This window comes from Hemitrygon akajei, chromosome 12 (genome assembly GCF_048418815.1).
Source record: "Hemitrygon akajei chromosome 12, sHemAka1.3, whole genome shotgun sequence".
In the NCBI taxonomy this organism is placed as follows: Eukaryota; Metazoa; Chordata; class Chondrichthyes; order Myliobatiformes; family Dasyatidae; genus Hemitrygon; species Hemitrygon akajei.
The window spans coordinates 59,651,369-59,679,194 of NC_133135.1; the positions used below are offsets into that span (position 1 = coordinate 59,651,369).

Sequence of the window (27,826 nt, forward strand, 5' to 3'; positions counted from 1 at the left end):
CCAAATCTGCAGATTCAAAGCAAATGAAAATTGAGACATTCCGGTTTTTTTTAAAAAGCCACTTAATAAATAAACAAATTGAAAACAAAATTAACAACTGGAGGTAACCAAATGCAGACATCACAAAGATAAACAGACCACAGCCAAACGAAAAATAGAAAGGAAAGGATAAAGACAAATGTATTAGCAAAAGAATGAGAAAAGCAAAAAAAAATGCTATTTTATTTCTCAATTGATAATAAAATGGAGGATCAAATTACTTTTCAATTTTTTCAGCTTAATTTATTTTCTGTTTTTAATAGGATACACTATCATGCAAGAATCTGAAAATAAAAGCATGGGTCAGTATATGGAAGAAATTCATTGCTCGAGATGCACTCCTTACATTCATATAGGTAGTAATAGAATGCTGCAAATAGGCCCATCCAGTTTTTAAAAAAAAAAAATTTATTAGTTTTTCTATACGTTTTACAAATTAAAAACCCCAAATCCCAATGAGGAACATTAATACGGTGCAAAATTAAGCATACAATGACAATATGCTACAAAGGAAGAGAATTTGACAAAAAAGCACCTAAATTGAAGACAAGTAAACTTAGTATCCTCCCCAAGCCCCACAACACAAAAAAAAACAACTCCAGACCAACCACAACACAATATAGAGAGTATAAATCAGGACAATCAAACTCCCAGACTGTGAATACACTTAACAACAGAGGATAATAATGCCTACTACCAGAAAAAAAAGGGAGCTGAAAGCAAGGGACCGAGAAGAAAAAAAAAACCCTAGTCAAGAGGAAGGTTATGAAAGTACTCGATAAAAGGTCCCCAGACCTTATGGAACTTTGGATCCGAATTAAGAACTGAATAATGAATTTTTTCGAGGTCCAAGCAGGCCATAATGTCGTTAAGCCATTGAGCATGAGTGGGCGGGGCAACATCTCTCCATCTAAGGAGGATCAAACGTCTAGCTAGGAGAGAGGCAAAGGATAATATTCGGCATTTGGTCGGACTCAGACGTAAATCTGTCTCACCCCAGAAACCGAACAAAGCAATTAAGGGGTTTGGTTCTAGGTGCTGATTCAGAATACATGATAACGTAGTGAAGACATTTTTCCAAAATTTCTCCAAGCTAGGACAGAACCAGTACATATGGATGAGAGAGGCCACGCCCCTCTTGCATTTATCACAGAGCGGACTAATGTTAGGGTAGAATCGAAATAGTTTAGATTTAGACATATGGGCTCTATGAACAATCTTAAACTGTAAAAGGCAATGGCGAGCACAAAGAGAGGTTGAGTTAACCGATTTGAGAATCGAGTCCCAGCTCTCATCGGATAAGGAGGTATTTAAATCCTGCTCCCAGGCCATTTTAATTTTATCCACAGGGGCCCGTCGTAATGCTGCTAATTTATCTCGAATAATTGATATTAAACCTTTACCTAGTGGATTAATGTTAAGAAATAAGCCCATCCAGTTTGATGGTAGAGAAAAACCAAATTAGCTGCAGTCACTAACGATGTAATTTGTGAATATGGCAAGGATTGTTCCAGTGCTAAAGAATACAGGCTGGGGGAAGTCCAAAAGGATGTTTTGGGAGAGAAGATGATAAATTAAAGAACTTCAAAGGGAACTGGATGTTGGAATGGAGGTAATAGTTGAAAGGATAACAAAATCTTTTTTGAAGGTAAGAATGTGCGTGTATGCTGCTCATCAACTACTTTTACGATAGTATCACTGGTGGTGTAACCATAGCACCCTCTTGTGATCTGAACCTGTTATGTCTGCCAGAACATTTCTTCATTCTTTTCTAGGGTGGAATGAAACACTGCGGAATGAGGCCAAACACAAATCATTTAAATTGTTGTACCTCAGAGGAAACATTAACTTTCATTAACCAATACGTAATTAGTTCTCACCTTGATTCATCTCAGTATGAACAAGGAAACAACTGCAATTATGTTAAAGTAGCCCTCCTTTTATATTTTCCCACTGGTGGAAGTGCAGAATTAAGCAGATAATATTCAGTTATTTCTGAAAATAGGCGCAAAATTCTAACAGGTGTTAGATAAGACAAATAACTCACTGCAGTTTGTAAGTGATGAGATTTAAATATCCTAGTAATTTGGATTTGACACAAATCTTCAAAATTTAGTGCAATAGTAATGAAATTATGTTAGTGTTTAATCCTCTTTTTAAGTGCCCAAGGGGCTTAACTTTTGCAGCAAAAAAAATTACAAAGCTCACATACATGTATTCACTTGCTGAGATGTCTGGAATCTAAGGGTCACAGTATCAAACTAAAGGATCATCCATTCAGAATTCACTACCTCAGAATTCTATATCCAAAAGGGCCATGGAGATGAACAGACTGAGATTTTTGAATATTAAAGTACTTGAGTGACGTAAGATTAGTGAATGAAAGTGGGACTGAGACACAAGACCAGCCTTGATCTGATTGAGTGCAGTACAAGCACAAAGGATAGAACAGACTCTTACTATTTCTTTTACATTTCTTTGGCATTATTCACAATTCCTTTTCCTTCAGACAACTCAAATTGTGATTAAAATAAAAATACAAGGCGGTCAGAGGATGAAACTACAGATGCAGAGATGGGAAGGCAGATAATGAATTTGAACAGGGATACAGATGGCAGAATTTATAGAATGGGTTATTTTGAGGTAGAATAGTAGTTGGTGAAGTCAAAGATTACAGGGAGCTGTGGACTCATATGAAGTCACCCAGAATGCAGAGATTGGGGAAAGAAATATGATGGAACACAAGTAATAAACTAGATATGGTGCATAAATAGGTTGACAAGTTTTTAAACTTTAAAAGATTGCTCCAAGTAGCGTAAAAGATTGGAAAGTACCAGATAATTAGATTTGAGAGGCCGAAATGCAATTCATGATAAGAAACATGCCAACTTCATGTTATTTTCAACATTACTATTAACAGACACAGAAAATAGTCAGTAAAGTAAACAGAGAAGTCTCTGCCAAAACACACCAAAACTTCAATGAATCACAGATATTGGAAAAAGCTTTATTTGTGAATTACAATATGTTCACTATATGCAATATGTGTTCAATATGTGCAGTAATGGCACTTTGTGTATTACTGTGACATTCTGGTGCTGCTGTAACTTATTTTCTGCTACTTATCTATTTAATACCATTTTTCTATTACTGTCTTGTTTTTATCTACCGCTTTGATTGATTGCCTGAGAGGAGGCCAAACAGAGTTTCATTGTACCTATGTATAATGACAATAAAGATTATTCAATTCGGATGGTATACAAAGAAGACAAGTGAACGCTGATCCTTCAAAGCAACTGAAAAAGTGAATAAAATGAGTAAAAAAACCTTGAGTATTTAGTGTTCAGTGTAAATTGGTTCTCTCCATTGATATATAAAAACCAAAACCAATGTTATTTTTGAAAATAGAATAAAAATTGCCACAATATCCAATAGCTAAATTTCTAGAATGTTAAAAGTGTGTGATGTAGGATTTGTGTGATATGTGTACTTTTGTTTAGCAAGATGAAGGACATTAGAATTAGGCAGTGGGAGCGGATTCTGACTTAAAGGACATGTCTCAGTATCGCATACACTAGACAAGATTAGATGTTTTGATGCAGCTTTGCAAAGGTGTCTGTTACTTGGTCAGTCTGATACCTTTGCACCACTCATATTAGCCAGGTGGTCTCCAAGACAGACAGCCAATTTACACATGGTAAATTGCAGTTAGCCAATGTCCAAGGAAATTTTCTAAATTTTTAATGCTCGTTACACAAACTGTCTAATAATCAGAAGGCTGTCTGGAGAGCAAGATTGTGGCAGTTAAACCAAATTGAACTTGTAAATGAAATCCTTCTGAGAAAGCTCAATTGCAATGATGTAAAAGTTAAAAGAACTATGAAGTACAGTAAAACTCTAACAATCCAGCATCCGTTGGACTTTGCTGCTGGTAATTCAATAAAGGGAACATGGAAACCTAGCCCTAGTGAGTTTAAGAGGAACATGGGAAACAGGACCTTGTGTTATAAAGGGAGATAATAACCAGAGCCTGTTATGTTAAAGAGAAAGTGAGAAGTCACTAATACTACCCAAAACAGATATTTCCATAAAGGTTTTTTGCACTGCTCAGTTGCTATTATGCCACATCTAAAACTATATCAGTTCTTTTGTATAGATTAAGAACCAGAATCCTATGTCATTATATTAATTTAATAATGTAAGATGGTACTGATTTTATTACATACACACTTTAGTTTCAATTTCTTTAATCTCTCCACACTACTGTTCACTGTGCCTTTTAAAGTCCAACATCTATTACACTTTTACTTGCACCTTCAGCTCTCTTTCCTCTCACATTAAAAAACACACTAGCTAGGGTCACACACAGTCAGGGTCACAGAATGGTACAGTATGGAAACAGGTCCTTTGGTCCACCAAGTTGACACTGACCATCAACCATCCACTTATATTAATCCCATTTTAATCTTCCCACATTCCCATCAACTCCCTCAGATTTAACCATTCACCTACATTTTAGGGGCAATTTATACCAATTAGTCAAAGGGAGAAAGGGTAAACTCTACATAGAAGTCAGGATTGGGCCTGGATCTCATGTTGGGAAGGAGCAGCTCTACTAGCTGAAGTACTGTAACACTCCAATGGTCTCAAAATTTCATACCATAACTATTTAAGTCATTGAGTCATATAGCACAGATAAAGGCCTTTCAGCTCAACTCATCCATGTTGACCAAGATGCCTAGTCCCATTTGCCTGTGTTTGGCCCATATCCCTCTAAACTTTGCCTATCCATACACTTGTTTAAATGGTTTTATTTAAAACACTGTAATTGTATTTGCTCTGACCCCTTGCATCTTCAAGGGAACCATGTCATGTGGCATAATGGGACATCAGCTTCAGTTTTGGTATGGCAAGTGCCATGCAAACAGAAGATAATGCATCTGGTAGCCTGGCCAAAAGCCCTATAAAACACATTTTAGTAGAAGCAGATGGACTGGATTGATGGATGGCCAGGAGACCATCTGCTTGCGAGATATGCTCCAATATCTATGCTTTTAGGCTACTAAGCACTGATTATTTTTTTTTAAATCTTGTGCTGTTGTAATTAAAGTAGAGCTTACAAACACATATAATGAAAATAATGTATCATATGAAATTATTCCCCATCCACTCTCAAAAGAAGTTTTCTTGCATAGCGTGACTTCACAAATCAACATCAATAATTTCCCTTGACTAGTAAATGGATATTCCATAGAACCATGATTATACAAAACATTTAGCCAGCAAATAAATTAGATCAATTAAAAATACATTAGAAGGCACAAAGTAGTGTCAATTTAACGTGCACAATTTGCACAAAGGAACATTGTCACCCAGATGCGTTATAATGCAGCTTAATAATGAAGCTCAATAATACAGCTCCTTTCCTACATTGCATTTCAAGTCACAATGCTTTCTGTGCAGCAGTAAATCCATTCTCGCCTCTCATCGACAGGCATCACATGTTGGCAGACCTACAAACAAGAGAAATATTAAAATTAATATTTCTATTTTATTCTTTTGTGGCAAATTTGAGGCTGACATAGAAGGGATAATAATTTCTACATAATCCTTTTTCCAATTTTAATCATTCCATGCTCCGTGGCATATTGGCTGATTTCGGCTAGGATATCATTTTTTAAAATTGAAATTACTCTCTTCATTGTATATGAGCAAGGGAGAGGAAAATTATATCAGTTTCTTACTGATCAATATGCAATAATCTGTTTGAAATGTTCTTTTAGAGATACTTATGTGGCAAAATTTGAAATGACTGAAAAAGGGATTATTTATACATACAGATCCTTGGTTTGATCCAAAACAGTTTACAACTAATGCCCATCATGAATAATAGCTCACCAAAGCTCAGTTTCGGCCCACAGCAAATGCAGTGCAATAAATCTGACTAGATGATAAGATTTAGGAGTAGGACAGGGATTCTTTGCTGACAAAAATGACTTACTTTGATGGGGCAAGTTCAAAGTTCAAAGTAAATTTATTATCAAAGTACATATATGTCACCATATACAAGCCTGAGATTCATTTTCTTGTGGGCATTCACTGTAAATACAAGGAAACACAACAGAATCAATGAAAAACTGAACACAAGATGCACAAACAACCAATGTGCAAAAGACAACTGTACAAAAAAAAGAGCAATAACCATCATGAATATGAGATGACGAATGCTTCAAAGTGAGTCTATATGTTATGGAAATAGTTGTGTGGGATGAGTGAAGTTATCCGCTCTTGTTCAAGAACTTGATGGTTGATGGGTAATAACTGTTCCTGAAGCTGCTGGTGTGGGTCCTGAGGTTTCTGTATCTCCTTCCTTATGGCTGCAGTGAGAACAGAGCATGGCCTGAGTGGTGGAAGTCCTTGATGATGGATCTGCTTTCCAGCAATAACGCTGCTTGTAGAAGTGCTCAATGGCGGGGAGGGCTTTAACCCTGATGGACTAGGACATACCCACTACTTCTTGTGGGCTTTTCCATTCAAGGGCATTGGTGCTTCCATACCAGGCTGTGATGCAACCAGTCAATATACTCTCCACCACACATTTATAGAAGTTTGTCAAAGCTTTAGATGACATGCCAAATATTCGCAAACTTCTATGAAAGAAGGCATGGTAACATAGTGGTTAGCACAACGCTTTACAGTACCAGCAACATGGGTTCAAATCCCGTTGCTGTCTGTAAGGAGTTTGTATGTTCTCCCCGTGACCAAGTGGGTTTCCTCCAGGTGCTCTGGTTTTCTTCCACAGTCCAAAGACATGCCAGTTAGTAGGTTAATTGGCTATTTTAAGTTGTCCCATGATTAGACGAGGGTTAAATCAAAGGTTGCTGGGTGGCGTGCCTCAAAAGTAAAATAAAAGTAGAGGCACTGCCGTACTTCCTTCATTATTGCACTTATGTGTTGGACCCAGGACAGATACTTTGGAATGAGAACACTAAGGAATTTAAAGTTGCTGACCTTCTCCACCTCTGATCCCCCAGTGAGACTGGCTCACGGAGCTCTGGTTTCCTCCTCATGAAGTCAATAATTAATCCTTTGTCTTGCTGACAAGTGAGTGGAAGTTCTTGTCGTTGCATCACTCAGCCAAATTTTCATTCACCCTCCTTTATGCAGATTCATCACCACCTTTGATAGGGCCAACAACAGTAGTGTCATCAGCACACTTAGCAGGCATTGGAGCTGTGCTAAACCTCACAAACTTAAGTATAAAGCGAGTAGAGCGGGGGGCTAAGCACACAGTCTTGTGATACACTTGTGCTGATGGTGATTATGGAGGAGATGTTGCAATCTGAACTGACTGGGGTCTGCAAGTGAGGAAATCGAGGATCCAGTTGCACAAGGAGGTACTGAGGCCTAGGTATTGGAGCTTATTGATTAGTTTTGAGGGGATGATAGTATTGAATGTAGGGCTGTTGTCAATGAAGAGCATCCTGATGGATGCATCTTCACTATCCAGATATTCCAGGGTTCAGTAAAGAGCCAATGAGATGGCATCTAGGGTTGACCTGTTGTGACAGTAGGCAAACTAGAAGCAATCCAAATCGATCCTTAGGCAAGAGTTGATATGTTTTATCACCAACCTCTCAAAGCACTTAATTACAGTGGTTGTAAGTGCTACTGGATGATAGGAGGCAGGTTACCACATTCTTCTTGGGCACTGGCATACTGAAGCCTGCTTGAAGCAGACTACCTCAGACTACCAAAGCGAGAGGTTAAAGATATCAGTGAACACTCCAGCCAGTTGATCATCACAGGTCTTCAGTACTCAGTCAGGTACCCTGTCTGGGCCAGATGCTTTTTATGGGTTTACCCTCCTGAAGGATGCTCTCATGTTGGCATCACAGACTGAGGGTCTGTGGGAAATTGTGAAGGCGCTTCCATGTTTTGTCAGTCAACACAAGCATAAAAGGCATTGAACTCATCTTGCAGCAAAGCTTTGTTCCACATATATTGCTTGGTTTTACTTTGTAGAAGATGAGAGCATTCAAGCCCTGCTACAGCTGTTGAGCATTCTTCTGAGATTCCAGTTTGGACTGGAATTATCACTTTGCATTTGAAATGGCTTTCCAGTGATTGTACCTGGATCTCCTGTACTTTATAGACCTGAACACCTTGGACCTGGCCCTCAGCAGATTGCAAATCATTTGGTTTGACCAGGGCTTCTGGCTGGGGAAGACTCTAAGTGATTCTGTGGGGACACACTCGTCCATGACTGACTTTATAAAGTCCATGACAACAGTGGCATATTTGTTCAGATCTTCTGATGAATCCTTGAACATGGCCCAGTTCACTGACTCGAAGTTGTCCTGTAGCCACTCCTCTGCTACCCAGGACCATCCCTTTGTTGTTATTTCTGGAGACTTGCTCTTTAACCTCTGTGTGTATACAGGTAGGAGGACAAATTTCTCAAAATGTGATCTAGGCATGGAATGGTAGGCATTCCTAATCATAGTGTAACAATGGTCAAGAGAGTTGGGACCACTTGTGCTGCAGATGATATGTTAATGATCACTGGACAGAGAATTCTTCAAACAATAATTTGAAAAGAATCGGGGTAGGTAGTTTCTTGTTTGCTTATTGCTGGCATTCAATACCTCGACTGCTTGCTTAACATTGACCACATGGTCAGGATCACGGCGAACTCTCTTGCTAAGTAGAATAGGTGGCACTTAATCATTAGATGTTCCAGGCTGGAGAAACAAGAGTGTGACAAAACTGCTATGTTCGAGCACCACGAAGAGTTTATCATGAAACATAGACCCCGACATTTTGTCCTCTTCAAATCAGCAGTCCTGCCCATCCAGTGTCTCAAGAAGCCCTCAGGTCTTACTAACATATCCAGCTTGACTGAGTGAGTCATTTCTCCATAAAACACAGAACACAGCAATCCCTCATTTCCCTTTGAAACAGTAATCTTGCCCTTAATCCTCAATCTTGTTCTCCAGCGACTACATTTGCTAATGAGATACTAGGTAGAGGAAGTTTTACACTTCAGCATTTTAGACTGGCTTGCAGTCCTCCTCTCCTCCCTCTCTTCTGGGCATGGTGATGTGCCTTCATCTGCTTAAATGATGCCATACTTGCATCCCTGAGAGTTGAGACTGCTGAGTCCTTTAGGATACTGTAAAATCGTTAGTTCGTTAAGAAGGTTTAATAATACGCGACTGAAAGGGAAAATACAGGCTGCAGATTGCAGTAATAGTAGTTCAGAAGCAGTATATTTAGAAGTTTTGTGTGCAGTCTGCAATGCATCACCCTTGGTCATCAGTGCTATTTTGATCAATAGCAAGATGAGTGGCAACACCACTAATTAAAAAATATTCCGATTGTCTCTTCACTGTTAGAAAGAAATCTTTTTATTAATATACCAGTCACTATAACTATCAGCGATGGTTTATAAGGATGATTCAAAATTACAGATAGATAAAAGGATAAATGATAAATAGAAAACCAACAAGACTTCTGTTTATTGAAGATTAATCCTTGCTTTCTGGGATAATTCACACCATTTATTCTCAATTTTGTATCTACGATGTGTGTGGACTGTGCAGCTTGGTGGTGGTTTTGTATTAGAACTAGCTGCTTGGAAATAATCATCATTTATTTGTAATTTGGACACCCATGGTATAGGAGTATAGCACTTGCCACATAACCTGTATATTACAACAGCTGTGAATCTGATTTGAATAACACAAGTATTAGTTTGCCCAGCCATCTGTAGAGCATTCTGTAAATACAAAAACACTGGCATAAATATCTTGTTAAAATTTAAATTATGTAATCACCATCACCAATAATTTTCAGAGAAAATGTGAAATAATATGATTGTGGTGAGCTGGGAAATTAATCAGCTTGTCACATGCACTCTTACTTACGCAAAATCAATAAATAAAAAATGTCACCTGAAAAGTAGAATACTGGAGGAATAATAACCCATTGGAACTGACATGCTGTGTGTGTGGGATTTGAAATATTTTGCCTGTGACCACTAGGGTTTCTTTCAGGTGCCCCAGTTTCTCCCACATCTCAAAGATGTGCAGGATTGTAGGTTAATTGGACATTGTAAATTTTTCCCAGAGTAAGCAGTTGATTTGTAGGGTGGGAGTTGATAGAAATGTGGAAAAAATAAAAATGGGATTAATGTTGGATCAATGTAAAATTAGTGCTGATGATCAGCACAGACTTGATGGATTGAAGGGCTGTTTCCATGTAGCATCTCTCTGAAACTTTTATTTCTACCTTCAATTCCTTCAACAACCCAAGATACATTCCAGACACACCTCGTGACTAATCTACATTAAGTTACCCAATCTTTTCTACATCTCCTCAGTCAATATTTAGACTACCAAGCTATCAACTACTTTGAGACTTTGCAGCTATTCCAACAAGTCCCCAACATATAGATATAGTCATAAAGAAGGCAAGACAGCGTCTATGCTTTATTCGGAGTTTGAAAAGATTTGGCATATCAACAAATACACTCAAAAACTTCTATAGTTGTACCATAGAGAGCATTCTGACAGGTTGCATCACTGTCTGGTATGGAGGGGCTACTGCACAGGACTGAAAGAAGCTGCAGAAGGTTGAAAATCTAGTCAGCTCCATCTTGGGCACTAGCCTACAAAGTACCCAGAACATCCTCAGGGAGCGGTGTCTCAGAAAGGCAGAGTCCATTATTAAGGACCTCCAGCACCCAGGGCATGCCCTTTTCTCACTGTTACCATCAGGTAGGAGATACAGAAGCCTGAAGGCACACTCTCAGCGATTCAGGAACAGCTTCTTCCCCTCTACCATCTGATGCCTAAATGGACATTGAACCCCTGGACACTACCTCACTTCTCTTAATATACAGTATTATTGTTTTTTGCACATTTAAAGAAATCTATTCAATATACATAATTGATTTACTTGTTTATTTATTGTTTTATTTTATTATTATTTCTTTCTGTCTCTCTCTGCTAGATTATCTTTTGCATTGAACTGCTGCTGCTAAGTTAACAAATTTCACATCACATGCCAGTAATATTAAACCTGATTCTGATTCTTTGGCAATCACAAATATGAAGTACACATTCAGAATCATTACTACCAGTATCCATATTTAATATCTATTTGGTTACTAATTAATGATGCACTCTTGTCCACCACCCCCTTAATACCCATTTATCTACCTCTGAAAGAGTCAGCCATTGAGCTGAAAACCAGGGCCTTCTTCCCACCATATCTATATATTGATTAGTAGTATCAATCCATACCCATCCAATTTTCCAGCACTTTTGCGCCCGATGGTTCAGGTGCTTATCTGGATGCTTCTTAAATGTTGTAAGGGTACTTGCCTCCACAGAGTTCTTAAGCAGAACATTCCAGATTGCAACCACTATCTAGGTAAAAGAAATTCTTCCTTACATCTCCTCTAAATTTCACCTAAAACCTATATCCTCTAGTCTTACTTTGCCCCAAGGAATGGATTGTTGCTCTCTATCTTATCAATGTTTCTCACAATTTTGTACATTGTTATTTTGTTTCTCTCCATCCCGACTTCTCCGCTTCAAGGAAAACCAGCCCAAACTGTCCAGTTCCTCAATATGCCCAAGGTCCCACTATTCATGATATGTGATCCACCCATATTGATCCCCTCCCCCATGCATGACCTCACATTTAACATGTACTAGCATGGACTTGACTCCGACTGGTTTTTTTGCACTTATGTCTTGTTTTGCACATTCATTTTTTCCCACTGTCTTGTATAATTTATGTGTATCATCTGAGTCTACATGCCTGTGATGCTGCTTAAACAAGTTTTTCATTGTACTTGTATCTCACCCTACTTTGTACATTTAACGATAAACTCAGGCTTAGATTTTCTCTTGTTTTTGACTTAAATTCTATCTGCCATTGCCCTGCCCAACCTACCAACTGATGACATCATTCTGTAGCAAAATTTACCCTCTCATCATCAATCCTTCACATTTTCAACAAACACCTCTGATCCCAGAATTAAGCTCTGTGGTACACCACTGGTCACAGATATCCAATCAGAATGGTAACCCTCCAGGATCATCCAGTCTCCTATTATCAAACCGATTTTGGATCCAATTTATCAACCTGCCTTGGGTCACATGAGCTCTAAATTTTGGACCTGTCTTTTATGTGGAACCTTCTCATAGGCCTTACAGAAGTCTACATAAACTACCACATTGCCTTCATCAATATCTTTATTTACTTCTTTAAAAAACTCAGTCTGACGGGATCTCACACCAACAAAACCATGGTGACTAAATCTGATCAATTCTTGCCTTTCTTATTAGATAGATAGATAGATAGATAGATAGATACTTTATTCATCCCCATGGGGAAATTCAACTTTTTTCCAATGTCCCATACATTAGCAAAACTAATTACATACAATACTTAACTCAGTAAAAAATATGATATGCATCTAAATCACTATCTAAAAAAGCATTAATAATAGCTTTTAAAAAGTTCTTAAGTCCTGGCGGTTGAATTGTAAAGCCTAATGGCATTGGGGAGTATTGACCTCTTCATCCTGTATGGTAATCCAGTAGATTGAGACTTTAGAGTTACCATTTATGTTAGCTGCTAATCTGCCCTCAGACAACGTCTCTGCTCCTTTTATTTCCTTTTTCAATTCCCTCCAGATATTTCTAATTTTGACCTGGTTCTCCTTTGCCCAATATGTATCTTACTCACATTCTCTTAATATCATTCTCTACTTTATCTTACTTTCTCTCACAGGCAGCTGTAAGGGGAGGGAGGATGGGACAGTAGTGGCATTTCGATTTCCAACATCAGTAAGCAGCTTAAGATGCATAAATGCAAAAACAGATTTGTTTAAAATTTCCTTCTAAGAGTCATGTTCCTCTACATGCCCCTTCTGTCTTTCTCTCACACCATCCAGGGAGTACTGGATTTGTTGCCCAACCTTTCCCATTGTAATAATGTATCTGAATATTACTCAGGCTCTTTTTTTCTTTCAGTGTCTGATCTTTCAATAAACATTGTATCTGTCAATCTTTGACTCCAATTTCATACAGCTTGCAAATTTTTCCCCTGAATTTTGTATTGTTCCTTATGCTTTTCCTTAGCTACTGAAACCGTCTTCTGAGATGTTCCACAGTGATATTTGTTCCATTTGATACAGCATATTTTTAGAACAAAAAACAGCAATAACTTCCTTCTCATTGAATCTATTAATTAAGCATATTCTTTTGAACATTCCGGAAATGTTGTTTCTTCTATTTTGTCCTTTGCAATTTTACTATTAAGTTTATAATAGGATATTTGGCGTTCCTCATTATCACTTCTCCATAGTTCTTAGTCCTCCCTTTAATTTCTCCCAAAATATACTGTTCCGTTGGTTAACAACCTATAAGTGCAGTAGTATTGACACTTCTATTGTTTCTTAGTTCAAACCCCATGAATTCAGTACTTGACTCCTCAGGGCATTTGTTTGGGGGTACTGAAATATTCTTTTTGATCAATTTACCAGACACTAATCTTTCTTTCCTTCCTTACTTTGCAAATCTCAAATGTAAGACTGCCTTTTATTGATGAAATAAATTAGATATGACCATAATTAATTTGACAATATCAATCTTGCATAAATTAGTAACAGTCAATCAGTGTTATTTGGTGTATAATGCAATATTAAACTCACAATATAAGTGTACGATTAATTGACCTGTTCAAAGAAAGGACTGATATGAGAAACAAAGAAATGAAATAAATAAGGTGCCTCAAGATAGCATAAAGTTTAGAGGAACAAATTTGCAGAGAGATTGTAGACACTTGCAAGAAACATAAAGTTGTAACAGTAGGTGACTTTAACTTTATACATATTGACTAAGACTTCCACATGCAAGGGCTGGATAGGATGGAGTTTGTCAAATATGTTCAGGAAAATTTCTTTAATCAATATATAGAGGTCCCAATTAAAGAGAGTGCGATGCTCGATCCCCTATTAGTAAATTAGTTTTGACATTGGCTTCATGGGAGAAATGCTCCCACTTATTGAACACAGGGACTGTGTTATTGAACACTCTGACTGGAAGCCTGTGACTAGTGGTGTGCCATTGGAATTGGTGCTGGGTCCATAGTAACTTGTCATCTATGTCAAAGATTCTGATGATAATGTGGCAAACTAGATCAGCAAATTTGCGGATAACACCAAGACTGGGGGCATAGTCGACATCAAGAAAGGCTATCAATGCTTGCAGCGGGATCTGGACCAGCTGGAAGGCCTAATCTGGAGTATTGTATACAATTCTTATCACCCACCATACCTACAGGAATGATAAAAGTAAGATTGAAAGAGTAAAAAAAAATTACAAGGATGTTGCTGGGACCTGAGTTCTAGGGAAAGGTTGAATAGGCTAGGACTTTATTCCCTGGAGTATAGGAAAATTAGGGGAGATATGATATAGGTATACAAAATTATGAGTGGTATAGATAGGGGAAATGCAGGCAGGCTTTGTCAACTGAGGTTGGGTAAGACGAGAACTAGAGAACATAGGTTAAGGGTGAAAGGTGAAAAGTTTAATTGAATTGACTATATTTCTTACATCCTTCACAAAAATGAGAAGTAAAAATCTTTGTTACTTCTCCATCTAAATGTGCAATGTGCAATCATAGTAATTTATAATAAATAGAACAGTTAATGTAATATAGAGTATACTCAAATCAGCACGAGTTCATCAGTCTGATGACCTGGTGGAAGAAGCTGTCCTGGAGCCTGTTGGTCCTGACTTTTATACTGCGGTACCATTTCCCAGATGGTAGCAGCTGGAATAGATTGTGGTTGGGGTGACTTGGGTCCCCATTGATCCTACTCTCTTTACACACCTGTCCTTGTAAATGTCCTGAATCATGGGAAGTTCACAACTACAGATGCACTGGGCTGTCTGCACCACTCTCTGCAGAGTCCTGCGATTAAGGGAGGTACAGTTCCCATAACAGGCAGTGATGCAGCCAGTCAGGATGCTCTCAATTATGCCCCTGCAGAAAGTTCTTAAGATTTGGGGGCCACACCAAACTTCCTCAACTGTCTGCGGTGAAAGAGACACTGTTGTGCCTTTTTCATCACACAGCTGGTGTGTACAGACCATGTGAGGTCCTTGGTGATATGGATGCCGAGGAACTTGAAGCTGTTTACCCTCTCAACCCCACACCCATCGATGTCAATAAGGGTTAGCCCGTCTCCATTCCTCTTGTAATACACAACCAGCTCCTTTGTTTTTGCAACATTGAGGAAGAGGTTGTTTTCTTGACACCACTGTCAAGGGGACATGGGGGGGAATTTCACTCAGACGGAGGTGACAGTGTGGGACAAAAGTTGTAGATACGAGTACTTTCAACATTTGAGAAGTCTGGATAAGTACATGGATGAAAGGGGTATTTAGGGCTGTGGTCCAAGTGCAGGTTAAAGGGACTAAGCAAACTAGTTCAGCATGGACCAGATGGGCAGAAGGGCCTTTTTCTATGCTATAATAGTCTATAACTATAACAGTTCATATCAAATAAATAACTTTCAAAAGCAATCATAGACAACATACCCAACAACATTCACACAAATATCAATTGAAACAATCATCCTTCTGCATATATTGGTGTTTTTCCACGTAGAATATTGGTCAGTACTTCCAGAAAAAAAAACAAGGTGGGTCTCTCTTGATGGGTCAATTAAAAAAAACCAAATAATACATAAAACATTATCTTTCATTTTCTATATTGGTACTAGGAATCAGAGCATTAGAGAGTTTCATCTGATGGTGTGTTACAAAGGAATTGCAAACTTATTGTATACTCCCTGCTTCTAGATTCTGCATATTCAACTCACCATAGTTGTCTTTGGTGATACTTCCATTGCAAAAGTATTAAGACCCCGACTACTGACACAGTTCCTACTTTTCTCGTTGTTCACATGAATGATTACTTTGCTTTCAGACTGCAAAAAGAGTACATAGTATCAAAATGTTACCAAAAATAAACAAAAATTGTGCAGCAATAAATTCCTTGGATTTATGAAATAAAATGAGAAAATACTTACTCAACAATCCAACTAAAGGGTGAAAGGTGAAATATTTAAGGGTGGTGCAAGTATGGAACAAACTGCTAACAGAAGTGATGGATATGAAATAAATAGAAAAAAGTGCTTAAAGTACAAAACAATCCAAGTAACTACAGGTCATAGATTAAGGGAGAAAAGTTGAAATATTTAAAGGGAACTCAAGGGGGGGGGGACTTCTTCACTCAGAAGGTGGTGCAACTGTGGAATGCGCTACCAGGGGAAGTGATGGTTGTGGGTTTGTCTGTAACACTTTAGAGAAGTTTGGATATGCACATAAATGGGAAGGGTGTGACAAGCTATGGTCCAGGTGTGAGTTGACAGGACTAAGCAAAATAACAGTTTGAACAAACCAGATATGTTGAAGAGATTGGATTTATGCTGTAATCCTCTATTACTCTAATGCTATAGAGGAAGAAACACCTTCCAATAGTCTGTTGATAACTTAGCATCCACTTAGGGGAGGGTAATTGAATTGGTTTGGTTTATGAGAATTAGACAAATAGTTTCTTAAATTGGCCAGATCCTTAGTATTTTGATGTGATTACCAAATCAAACAAATCTCCAAAACTTCACTTTGCCTTTTAGCAAAAACTGCATGACTGGTATCTATGACTTTTCTTCCCAGAACTGCAACTACACCACCATACTCATCCTTCACCACACACTGTCCTGCACTTTGACAACTTTTCCAATTTATTGGGATAACATCATTGCTACATCTGTACTTGCGCAGTCTGGTCAAAGCAAAGCTAATTCTGAACCACAAGCTTTGAATGGTATGTTGAGAATACATCAAACAAATCCATTGCCTTTACTGTATTCAATGCCTTCTATTGTTTTGCAATACTAAGAGTAGATAAGCTTGGAAAATGAAGTGATATAATGCAGCATTCTTCAAACAAAACATAAAGAGCATATGCTGCAGTCCAGCAAGCTACAAATGATGGATGATTATGCTCCATTAGCCTGTAATTTGGAATTAAGGAGCACCCAGAATTTTACCCTAAACAAACAGGATTTATTCAAAAGCCAATACAGATTTAAAATTCCTATAGTTTTAATTTGCATTAAAGATTGCCAAAGTGTACAGATGCTACAAATATTACAAAAATTAAATTAAACTAATAAAAGGATAATACATACTTTATTTTCAATTACTGAAGTGATTATTGTATCAGTCTTGTAAGTGTAAATCACTAATGCACTGTAACCCTTCATGGCTTTTGCTTCTCCTTTACTTATGACATTTTTGCAGATAACTGAATTGAGAAGCCTTCCACCTGCTTCCAGACTGATTGGTGTCAGCTTAAATTTGCTATCTTCTGCATAGATATCAACAACAAATGGACAAGCCTATATAAAAAAATACATTATTTTAATGAGAAATTAATAAAAACACCAAGGTTCTTTAGTAAATATATAATTTGCATTTATGTGTTATCTTTTATTTCACAAACCATCAGAAAGTCTCTACACAGAAGCTTAATTATAGTAATTGAAACTGACCCAGAGGAGGAGATATGAAGAAGGGTAATCAAAAGCTTGGTTAGGTCTACATTTTGAAAAACAACATAGAGGGGGAAAGAATGAGTCTTGATGAAGGGAATTAAGGAACTCAGGGCTAACAGACTGAAGGCATAGCTACCAAATGTTAGAACTTGAGATGGAATGTAATCTAAAGATATGTGGTGCAATTGCGAATTATTTCTGAGGAGGGGCAATGATACTAGTTACAAGTTAGAATTATGAAACTTAATTTATTGAAATTCTGAATAACCTAACAAGTCAATTGTGCAATATGCCTTTCCAGTAGCAGTTGACGCACAATTGGGAGCTCAACATACAGCAAATGTGTCTGCTATTGGTTAATGCTCTAAATTTAAATGCTTAATTAAAAAAGGTAAACTAGCACTGTTGCAAAAGCAAAATGCTATCAAAATTGCTACAAATACTCAGCAGGTCAGGTAGCATTTAGGGACAAAGAAGAAGTATCAATGATCCTTCAGTACAAGCACATTTTAACCTGATACACATTGTAAATACAAGTTTTCTTCTTACATGCCAATGTATGTTAAATAAACCTACCAATAACAATGTTCCAGAATTATAAAATGTATACACCCGAAAGCATGAAAAATGTACGTCTCTCTTATTGTAAATTGTTGACAACTTATTGCTTTAAGTCAAAAGGAACACTCATACCTCTTGCATTTCCAATGCTCTGTTGTAACCCATTGATTCAAGTGTAACCCAGAGATCTCTTGGATCACCTTCCCGATCATTGGCTTCCATCAGGTTCAATTCCATGAAACCCTGTCGTGTCAGTTGATTTTTCTTCATGTCAAAGTTTTCTGTGCAGAACGTGGAAGTATGATGTGAAGTGAATATATAATTAAACATACCCTGTACGGATTTGCAAACTACATTCATCTGAGGTTGCTGTAATACAAATTCCAGCAAACAGTTCAAGTAGATATTACCAAAGACACTGGGAACATGTGACCCACCAAACTACTTAAATACAGCTCATATAACCCAGTGTCACTTGCATGTGATTTGGATAGAGGTAGTTATAGAGAAATTAATTTTCATTCATAATCTTAAAACAAAATCGACATTAAAAATTGTCTTAACCATCTCAGATTCCATGGAAATTGTTCCAGCAATTTCATTTTCTCCTCATAGCTTGTTTTTTACCTTTGAGCTTTACCAGTGAATCTGTGAAATCTATGCTATAAGCTCTGGGTGGCTTTAGTGATCAAATTCTAATAGTATTTACAAAATAGACAATCTACTTCAGTTGCAATTTAACTAGAGTTCTGTGCAAAGGTCTGTGACTCTATTCTATATTTCCATGTTTTTATTTTTAAAACTCAGATTTTATTTTTATTTTATTAAAATAGCTCTCATTGAAAATGATGGAACACATCAAATATTCTCATTTTAGTCTGCTACAAATGAGAACCATAAATGCATCTATGATGTGTACAGTCAGTGATGAATTTCTAATGCAATTGAACCATGCATCACTGCTTAAAACCAACGGAAATAGACTGGACTGTGGCCAGCACACTGCCTCTTTAAGAAGCTGCCAACGAAAGAGGAGTTGACGTGCTGGTCTGAAAGTGAGTTTTTTTAAAATGAGGTTTTCGACTCCCAATACCAACTATCTTGCTGGCAAACGTGCAGTCTCTGGCAAATAAAACTGATGATCTCAGAGTTAGGGTGCTGTATCACAGGGACATTAGGAATACGTGAGTCCTTTGTTTTACAGAATCATGGTTAATCCCTTCCGTGCCAGATACAGCGATTCGAATAGACAGGTTCACAATACATCATCAAGACAGGTCGGTTGAGTCTCTCAAAAGCAGAGGTGGAGGCATATGCCTCACGATCAATTCCTCCTGGCGTACTAACATGTTAGTAATATTGCTCACCAGACCTGGAATACCTTGCAATTTTAACCTGCAGCATGAGTTTTCAGTGATCTTTTTGGTAGTGGTATATATTCCACCTCAGGCTAATATCAGACAGACTCTAGATGAACTGAGTAATGTAATCAACAGGCATGAAACAGCACATCCTGATACCTTCTTCATTATTTTGGGGGATTTTAACCAGGCCAGCTTGAGAAAGTCACTAAATAATTATTATCAACAAATCACCTGTATAACACACTGGACCACACTTACACTAAGTTCAAGAATGCCTACCATGCTATTCCACACCCAGCCCATGCTTTGGTGGGTCTGATCACCTGTCTGTACTTGTACTCCCTGGGCACAAGCAGAGTCTGAAGACTGCAGCACTAGTAGTGAGGACCAAGAAGGTATGGACCAGGGAGGCACAGAAGCACATACAAGACTGTTTTGAATCAGTTTTCAGGGAGTCATCTTCGAGCCTGGATGAAAATGCCACAATTGTTACCGATTACATTAAAACCTGTGTGGATGAGCATGTGCCAGCAAAAACTTACTGTACATTCCCAAACCAAAAGCTGTGGGTGACATAAGAAGTTCGTAAGTCTGTTGAGGGCTAGATCTATGGCACTTAAGTCTGCTGATCTAGGTCTGTATAAGAAAAACAGGTATGACTTGTGGAGAGCTATTTCAAGAGCCAAGAAACAATTCAGGGAGAGGTTGGAGGTGACATCAGATGCATGTCAACTCTGGCAGAGTTTGCAGGTCATTACTTCCTACAAAGCAAAACCCAACATCATGAATGGCAGTGATGCTTCACTACAGGACGAGCTCAACGTCTTTTATGCTTGTTTTAAAAGGGAGAATAAAACCACATTTATAAGGATCCCTGCAACGTCTCTGATCTCTGTCTCAGAAGCTGATGTCAGGCTGTCTTGCAAGGCAGCAGGGCCTGATGGAGCACCTGATAAGGCTCTGAAAACCTGTGCCAACCAACTGGCGGGAGTATTCAATGATATTTTAATCTCTCACTGCTACAGTCGGAAATTCCTATCTGCTTCAAAAGGGCAGCAATTATACTAGCCCAAGAAGAACAGTGTGAGCTGCCTCAATGACTATCATCCAGTAGCACTCACATCTAAGGTGATGAAATGCTTTGAGAGGTTGGTCATGGCTAGAATCAACACCTGTCTCAAGGAGAACCTGGACCCACAGCAATTTGACTATTGCTACAATAGGTTTACAGCAGACATGATCTCAAATGGCTCTCCATGCAGCCTTGGATCACCTGGACAATGCGAATACCTATGTCAGGATGCTGTTTACTGATTACGGCTTAGCATTTAACACCATCATTCCTACAGTCCTGATCAAAAAGCTCCAGAACCTGGGCCCTCGTACCTCCCTCTGTAACTGGATCCTCGACTTCCTAATCAGAAGACCACAATCGGTTCAGACTGGAAATAACATCTCCACTTCCCTGACAATTAACACTGGCACTCCACAGGGAAGGAGGTACAGAAGCCTGAAGGCATACACTCAGCGATTCAGGAAAAAGCTTCTTCCCTTCTGCCAAATGATTTCTAAATAGACGTTGAACCCATGAACACTACCTCACTACGTTTTAGTTTTTGTTATTTTGCACTACTTATTTTAAGTTAACTGTTTAATAGAGATATAAATACTTAATGTAACAGTCTTTTCTCTATATTTATCACATAGTTCACTGCATTGCTGCATTAAGTTAACAAATTTCACGACATATGCCAGTGATATTAAATCTGATTCTGAAAACTCAGTTCATTTTTATGTATTTAGACATCTGGAAATATACTTTTGGGGAAATGCATGTTTCAACAAATAGCTTTGAATGAGTTTCCACTGAGTATATGCTCTTATCCCTTGCTTTCTTTGTCAAAGTGCATCACCTCATAATTAGACACATAAAACTACACCACCCATATATTTGTTCTTTCTACTAACTTTGAAAGTCCTACTCACTGTCTCCCTTCTTCTCTGGGTCATCAACATTTTTAAGATCATGTTTTGAAGCCATGCCGAGATATGCATAAAATAAAAGAGCATCGAAACTTGAATGTAGTTCATTTTCTGCTCTCAGCAGCACTCATTTACCACACTTTGTCAATGTGCTCCATTTCTCTCATCTCTAAGAATTTGTACCCTGTAATGTACCTGCAAGACAATTATATGCCTGTTGCTAAATTGGGTTTTACAGATTATTTAATTGGCTTATTCATGGTTAAGTGTGGAAGTGCACCACAGTTGACAGGTGGAGGGCAAAGGGGGCAATAGAGACAGGAATCCCACAAATAAATCAAGACATGTGCATGTGTATGTTGCCACTTCAAAGACGGTCAGATTTAAATATTTGCACATGCCCATGTGTTAGATTTGTAGCTGAGCAGTCAATATCCAAATATGTTTTATTAATGTTTTATACTATATATATAAAAAACCACAATCATGACAGAATAAAAAAAAACACTGATGATGTGCTTGAGTACAATAGATTAGCTGGGAATTTGGATTAGCATTCAGAGACAAATAGCTCAGTTTTGCTTGCATGATAACATTCACTTCAAAATATCTCCCTCTGGATTTTTTTAACCAAACATATTATCGAACTGTGCTCATTCTTCTGCATCACTTAAAATCTATTTTCTTTTCCACCTAATCTCTCCAAGATAGTATTTTGGACCCTATGATTATTGGTTCTGTTCAATGCTGTGCATCCATAACTAAACTATAATTATCCTTTCATACTAATGCTGGTGTCACTTATGGCTGTGCAATCCAGTTATTTTCAAGATCTCACAAACTCACCCTGAACTACAAAATTTTCTTGGCTTAATTGATTGGTTTGAAGGTTTAATATACTACAAATGCAAATATCGTTAATGCTGAATTATTTCTCACAACATGGATTCAATAATTCTAAGATATTGACATTGCTGATAAAGCCAGCACTTATTTCCCATCCTTAATTTCACTTCAGAAGGTGGTGAAGAGCACTTCCTTCGGCCGTCTGATTAAGGAGCTCCCATCATACACAGTTCCAAGATTAGAGCCAGAAACCATGAAGCACCACTAATATTCTTTCAAATTAGAATGATGACCTGGAGGAGCAAGAACTGTTAGAGCTATCTGGGTGAATCACTGGGTTTCACTTCCAATCGGTTACATTTGTTACAATTGCACCATCACCCCAACTGTTTTCTATATGCTGTTATGACCCCAGCCCCCTCCTTTGTGAGAATCACAAGAGAGACAGAGCGACGTGCTGAAATTGGACTCAGGAAAATAAGAGAGAAGCCTTAAGGTTTGGAATGTGGTCTGGCCTCTCAGCTAGACAAAAGCCATGGACATAGCCATTGTCTCTTGGAGACACCTTTGTGAAATGGGGACTGGACTACGTGCAAACCTTCAGGGCAACGTGGGCTGGGTGATGGGGAAAGATTGCCACACCCCACCCTGATTGACAGCTACAACCCTGCAAGTCCCGATAAAAAGGTGGGCTGCCGAGGCGGCCCCTCAGACGCACCAAGGAGACACGCTAAGAAGACACGATAGCGCTTCCCGTCACGTGCGTTAGATTCCGGATCGGGAGTCTGTGGCTGAAACCAAAGGAAAAACCGTTTTTAACTAACAACAGGGATTTGCTTCGCAAAGACAACGGGCAAGTGTTCCTTTCTCTCACAAATTCTCTCTCTCCAACACGTGAAATGCCAGCGGTTCCCAAACGGAAAAGCCTGCAGATTTCTGAGTGACTTTTATATTCCATTGGACTCAGTATTACCCCCTAGACAACGATAGAGCTTATTTCTGATTGATTATTACTATACCTGTGCTTTAGATTGAGTTTTGACGACGTATATGATCTGAATGTTTTGTATTAACCATACGTTTGTGCCCCTTTATAAATAAAAAACATTTGAAAATAGTACCATCAGACTTCAGCGGACCTCTCTATCTTTGCTGGTAAGCCACCCAGTTACGGGGAACGTAACAATGCAAAAACCCTGAGCCTTTATGTTAAGTTTCAAAATCTTCACTGAACAATTACAATGTAGTAAGAAATCCAAAGGCATTGATCTTTGAGATATTTTTTTCTCTATTTCATACTTAACATCTTAAACTCCTTTTGCTAGACATCACCTACCTTTGTTCATGTAATTTGTTCTAAAAGCACTGCATCCTTCTCCAAAGGATCTTCAACATTCATTCAAGCCCTTTATTCTAACACCAGGACAGCAACATTACATTTTGGAATTCTGATTACAATTGCAAAACTTAAAATAATGTCAGCAATAGTTTACTTATTTCTACCAACCTCTATACTTCAGCCTCCTCTACATCAAAAGATCAAATGTAGATTCGCAGGGCACCTGCACCCTGCCCAAGTTCCAGTTGCGTGTCATTTCAACTAACTTCCCCATTTCCATACCAATCTGTTCTCAGTCTTTTCCACTGTTAAGATGAGGATTTAAGCAAACTTGACAAAACAACATCTAATATTCCATCTGTGTATTGTATAGCCCAATAGTATTAATACAGAATTTTCCAATTTCATGTAACCCTCATTTCCTGTGGTCCATTATCTCCACTCCTTCCAGTTCATCTCTGGTCCTCAGATCTTTGTTCCCTTTGCTGAACTCATGCATTTGCATCTGCCACCCCTTCCTGGTTCAATCCACCCACAACATACACATTTCGTCCACCAGATCGTTTTCCCCATCTGGTTCGATCTGTACTTCATCCCTCCCCTAATGGTCCCATTTCCACTTTCTATACTGATCATCTTCCAGCAACTGCCTCCACTTTACCCCTCCCTCTCCCCCACCTGGTTTCTTCTGCCCATCCATTTGCCTACAGGCTGGTACCATTTGCCAGCATTGCATTTCAATCTCTGAGCCTAAAATTTGAAAATCAGCCTAATTGCTCACACTGTCAAACCTATGTAAGTATCTGGATTTGCTGATTCACCAAGGATTAGCAATTACTGAAGTGTCCAGTTTAACAATCCCATTCATGAAGCTAGTGAGAAAATTATTCTCCTAAATTTAGTATGAGAAAGAGAATTTAGATATTTTTTAAAAATGAATGGTGATGATAAAAGAAGCAGCAGACCAATAATGAACCGGAAAACAGGTTGCTTGATGCCTGCACCTTAAAAGTTCTTGCAGAAATTATTCTATCACTAAACAAGTTTCCATCCAACAACATTTTGGGTTTACTTTATTGGCTCTGGATTAGCTTTGCTATTGTAGGGTTAGGGAAGAGAACCCTTTTGGTATAGTTCTAAATTTATTTAGCCTTGACTTGTTCTATCAACTTCAGGTTTAGCCTTGATTTGTTCTATCAACCTCTTGAATAACCTTGCTCTCTGAAATGATGTGAAAAAAACTACAGAGCTGCTAATATCCATAAAATCTTGCACAAATACGAGTTATCACTTTGTGAAATTAGAGAGGAAAATTTTAAAAAGATTAAATAATTTTTTCGTATTTGGATATGCTAAAATGATGATTTACAATGAGTTTTAAGCCTATTTGTCCTGTTGACAAACAAAAGCCAATTTAAGTGTTCCTATATATTCAGCTAGCTCTGGAATGCAGAGCAAACATTCAAAATAGCAGCTTAAAACAAAATATTATGCAATACTGAGTATAGTGCTTTTGACTTTTTGACCCTGTGTGTCTCAGATGATAAATAATGTCTTCCCCATTTCAAATATTCTGTTTTCATTTCATTATAATAAGGATACAGGCCATGTTTATCTCCTATTTTAAAATATGTAAGAATTAGAAATATGTTTCCCCAAAACAAAGATACTAAAATATTGAGGGTTAAAAAAAGTTTAAGTTTAAGAAAGGTAAAATGAAAACAGATTCCACCAAATTCAGGACAAATGTCCAAAAAATTGTACTTTACAGAAAAAATGATCACTATATATGAAACAATCTTCCAAGCAGTTAGATGAAAACCTCTTGGGTAGAAATTTGCTCTCTGTTGTATGTACTAACACATGAGCAGAAATGCATACCTGTTGAACTTTGCTTCCAAAAGGTAGATTTAGTTACTGTATTTCAGAACCAGACTTTAATGTGTTTACATCACTGCTGTGTACATTTAGTGCTTATAACAAAAGAAAAATTTATTTCCCCATAACTTTTTAAAACTAACTAGCTGCTAAAATACAGAAGAATGACTGAAGATAGGCTGAATAACCTTCCTCATCATAACTGTCTTGATTAGTAGATTCCCAGCTCAATACTTAAATCCTTGGTTTTCAATTACTGGTGCTGTTTTAACATCTTTGCTATTCCCTCTGGACTGCGCAATGTGCATTCAATAATATCTTGCATCAATTAATTATGGGAATTGATTTGTTACTACTATGATGCTTGTATATTCACTACATTCAAGATTTTTGAACAAAAAGTACTCACTAATCAAATCACAAATCATTAACCACTCGTCACTGTAAGTGTAAAAATCTCACATGACTTGTCTATGTATGTCATGCCACATTGCCCTAAATATAGGCCATAGCATTTGCTCATGAAACAAAATCTCTTTTACATAGCAGCAGATCTGCCAGTTACCTTGGATTAGATCATTTAAAGATATACACTTATTAACAATGGAGATACAAAAACTGCAAATGCTGGAATCTGGAGCAAAAAACAAGTTGCTACACAAGCTCAGCAGGTTGAGCATCATCTGTGGGGGGAAAAAAGAATTGCTGATGTGCTAATGCAGGGTTCTCATCCGAAGTGCTGACAATTCCTTTGCACCCATAGATGCTGCTTGATGCATTGAGTTTCTCCAGTTGTTCGGTTTTTGTTACTAATTAATCCAACTTATTTTGTTGAATTAAACAAACTAACATTTATCAAAATCACCCAGAGCATTTGTAAAATATTCAAAGTAGAAAAATATGTATGGTTATCAACATTTTTCAAACTTTTAGCATATCATTGGCAGAGATAGTTTTGGAATTCATTCAAGGGAGTCTGTGATGTACATAAATAAAACTGGGAAGCCTTCCATACTACATTATATTTAAAATCTAAATATACTAAGGGTTTACTATTGTGTCCTTAGCAGAGCATCATAAATTTCAATGCAGAATTTGACAACTGAAGTCTGGGAATGTAATGGCAAACATTAATGGCAAATGATTTTGCTTTTGTAATAACAAGCCTGATTAATATAACTTGAGTATGAAGGAACATAAATTAAATTTTGGCAAATCTGGATTGCTTCACTGAGATATTTTCACATTGTTCTATTGTCACACTCATTAATTTATAATTGTAACTGTTGCAGAGTAGTTAAACACTTTTCCAAGCATGGATTATGTTTTTCCAAAGTTAGCTAAAATGTAACTCCCATCCCAATGTCTGAATTTCCAATTTTCTTGATGAACAGCAACATGAATCCACTTTTACTGCAAGACTCTGGCAATCTCCTAGTACTCTGAGATACATTCAACTTCAACTTATATCTGTTGTGTAACTAAAGATACATTTGCTAGTCATAGCTAATGTATGAGGAAATTATAAGAAATGGAAGTACTCAAAGAAAAATACAGAATATATTACTGCAAAGATGAGTATGTCAACTTATACAACTAAGACCCGTTTGGTCAAGACACAATTAAAATGGGACAGTCAGTTCTGTCCCTACTGAGCCAAGAGAGACAATAGCGTTGGCAGGAATTGATAGAAAACACAGACATGACCAACAACAGTAAGAAGGCATGGGCAACTTTTCGGAAACTCAACTCGGACAATAGACCACCAGAGAGAATTGCTGCCATAACACCCAATCAGGTTGCCTACCAACTAATACTAAATGGTTGACCAAATAACAAGGAACAGAGGCAAAAGAAAAAGCAACATCAAGATGGAGTCAGCTATCTCAAATGGGAATAACAACTTCCCACCTCTCAAGCTAGAAGAATTAAAGAATGAAGTATCACAGCTGAAGTCCAACAAAGCTGCTGGCATAGATGGGATTCTTAATGAATTCCTTAAACATCTTGGACCTAAAGCACTCCACTGGCTTCTGTCCCTTTTTATCTGTTGCTGAAGATCATTAAAAACTCCTAAAAAGTGAAGAGCCAAAGTTGTTGCTCTCCTAAAACCCAATAAAGACCCCAACATTCCTAAAAATTACAGACTGATTTCCTTGCTCTACA

General features: G+C 37.8%; 1 protein-coding gene across 2 annotated transcripts in view; it reads right to left on the minus strand.

The window, feature by feature from the left end:
- Positions 1-446: 446 nt before the first annotated feature.
- efcab7 (EF-hand calcium binding domain 7) overlaps positions 447-27,826 on the minus strand; it is a 64,450-nt gene continuing 37,070 nt past the window's right edge. The window contains exons 11-14 of one of the 2 annotated variants that reach the window (XM_073063204.1): positions 18,383-18,531; positions 17,324-17,533; positions 15,950-16,057; positions 447-5,552 (exon numbers count right to left, since the gene is read on the minus strand). In XM_073063204.1, the coding sequence (XP_072919305.1) occupies positions 5,478-5,552; positions 15,950-16,057; positions 17,324-17,533; positions 18,383-18,531 (542 nt within the window). In that variant the 3' untranslated portion in view covers positions 447-5,477. Of the gene's footprint in view, positions 5,553-9,491; positions 9,821-15,949; positions 16,058-17,323; positions 17,534-18,382; positions 18,532-27,826 lie in introns of those variants that run through there. The other variant, XM_073063203.1, reaches the window with a different exon arrangement.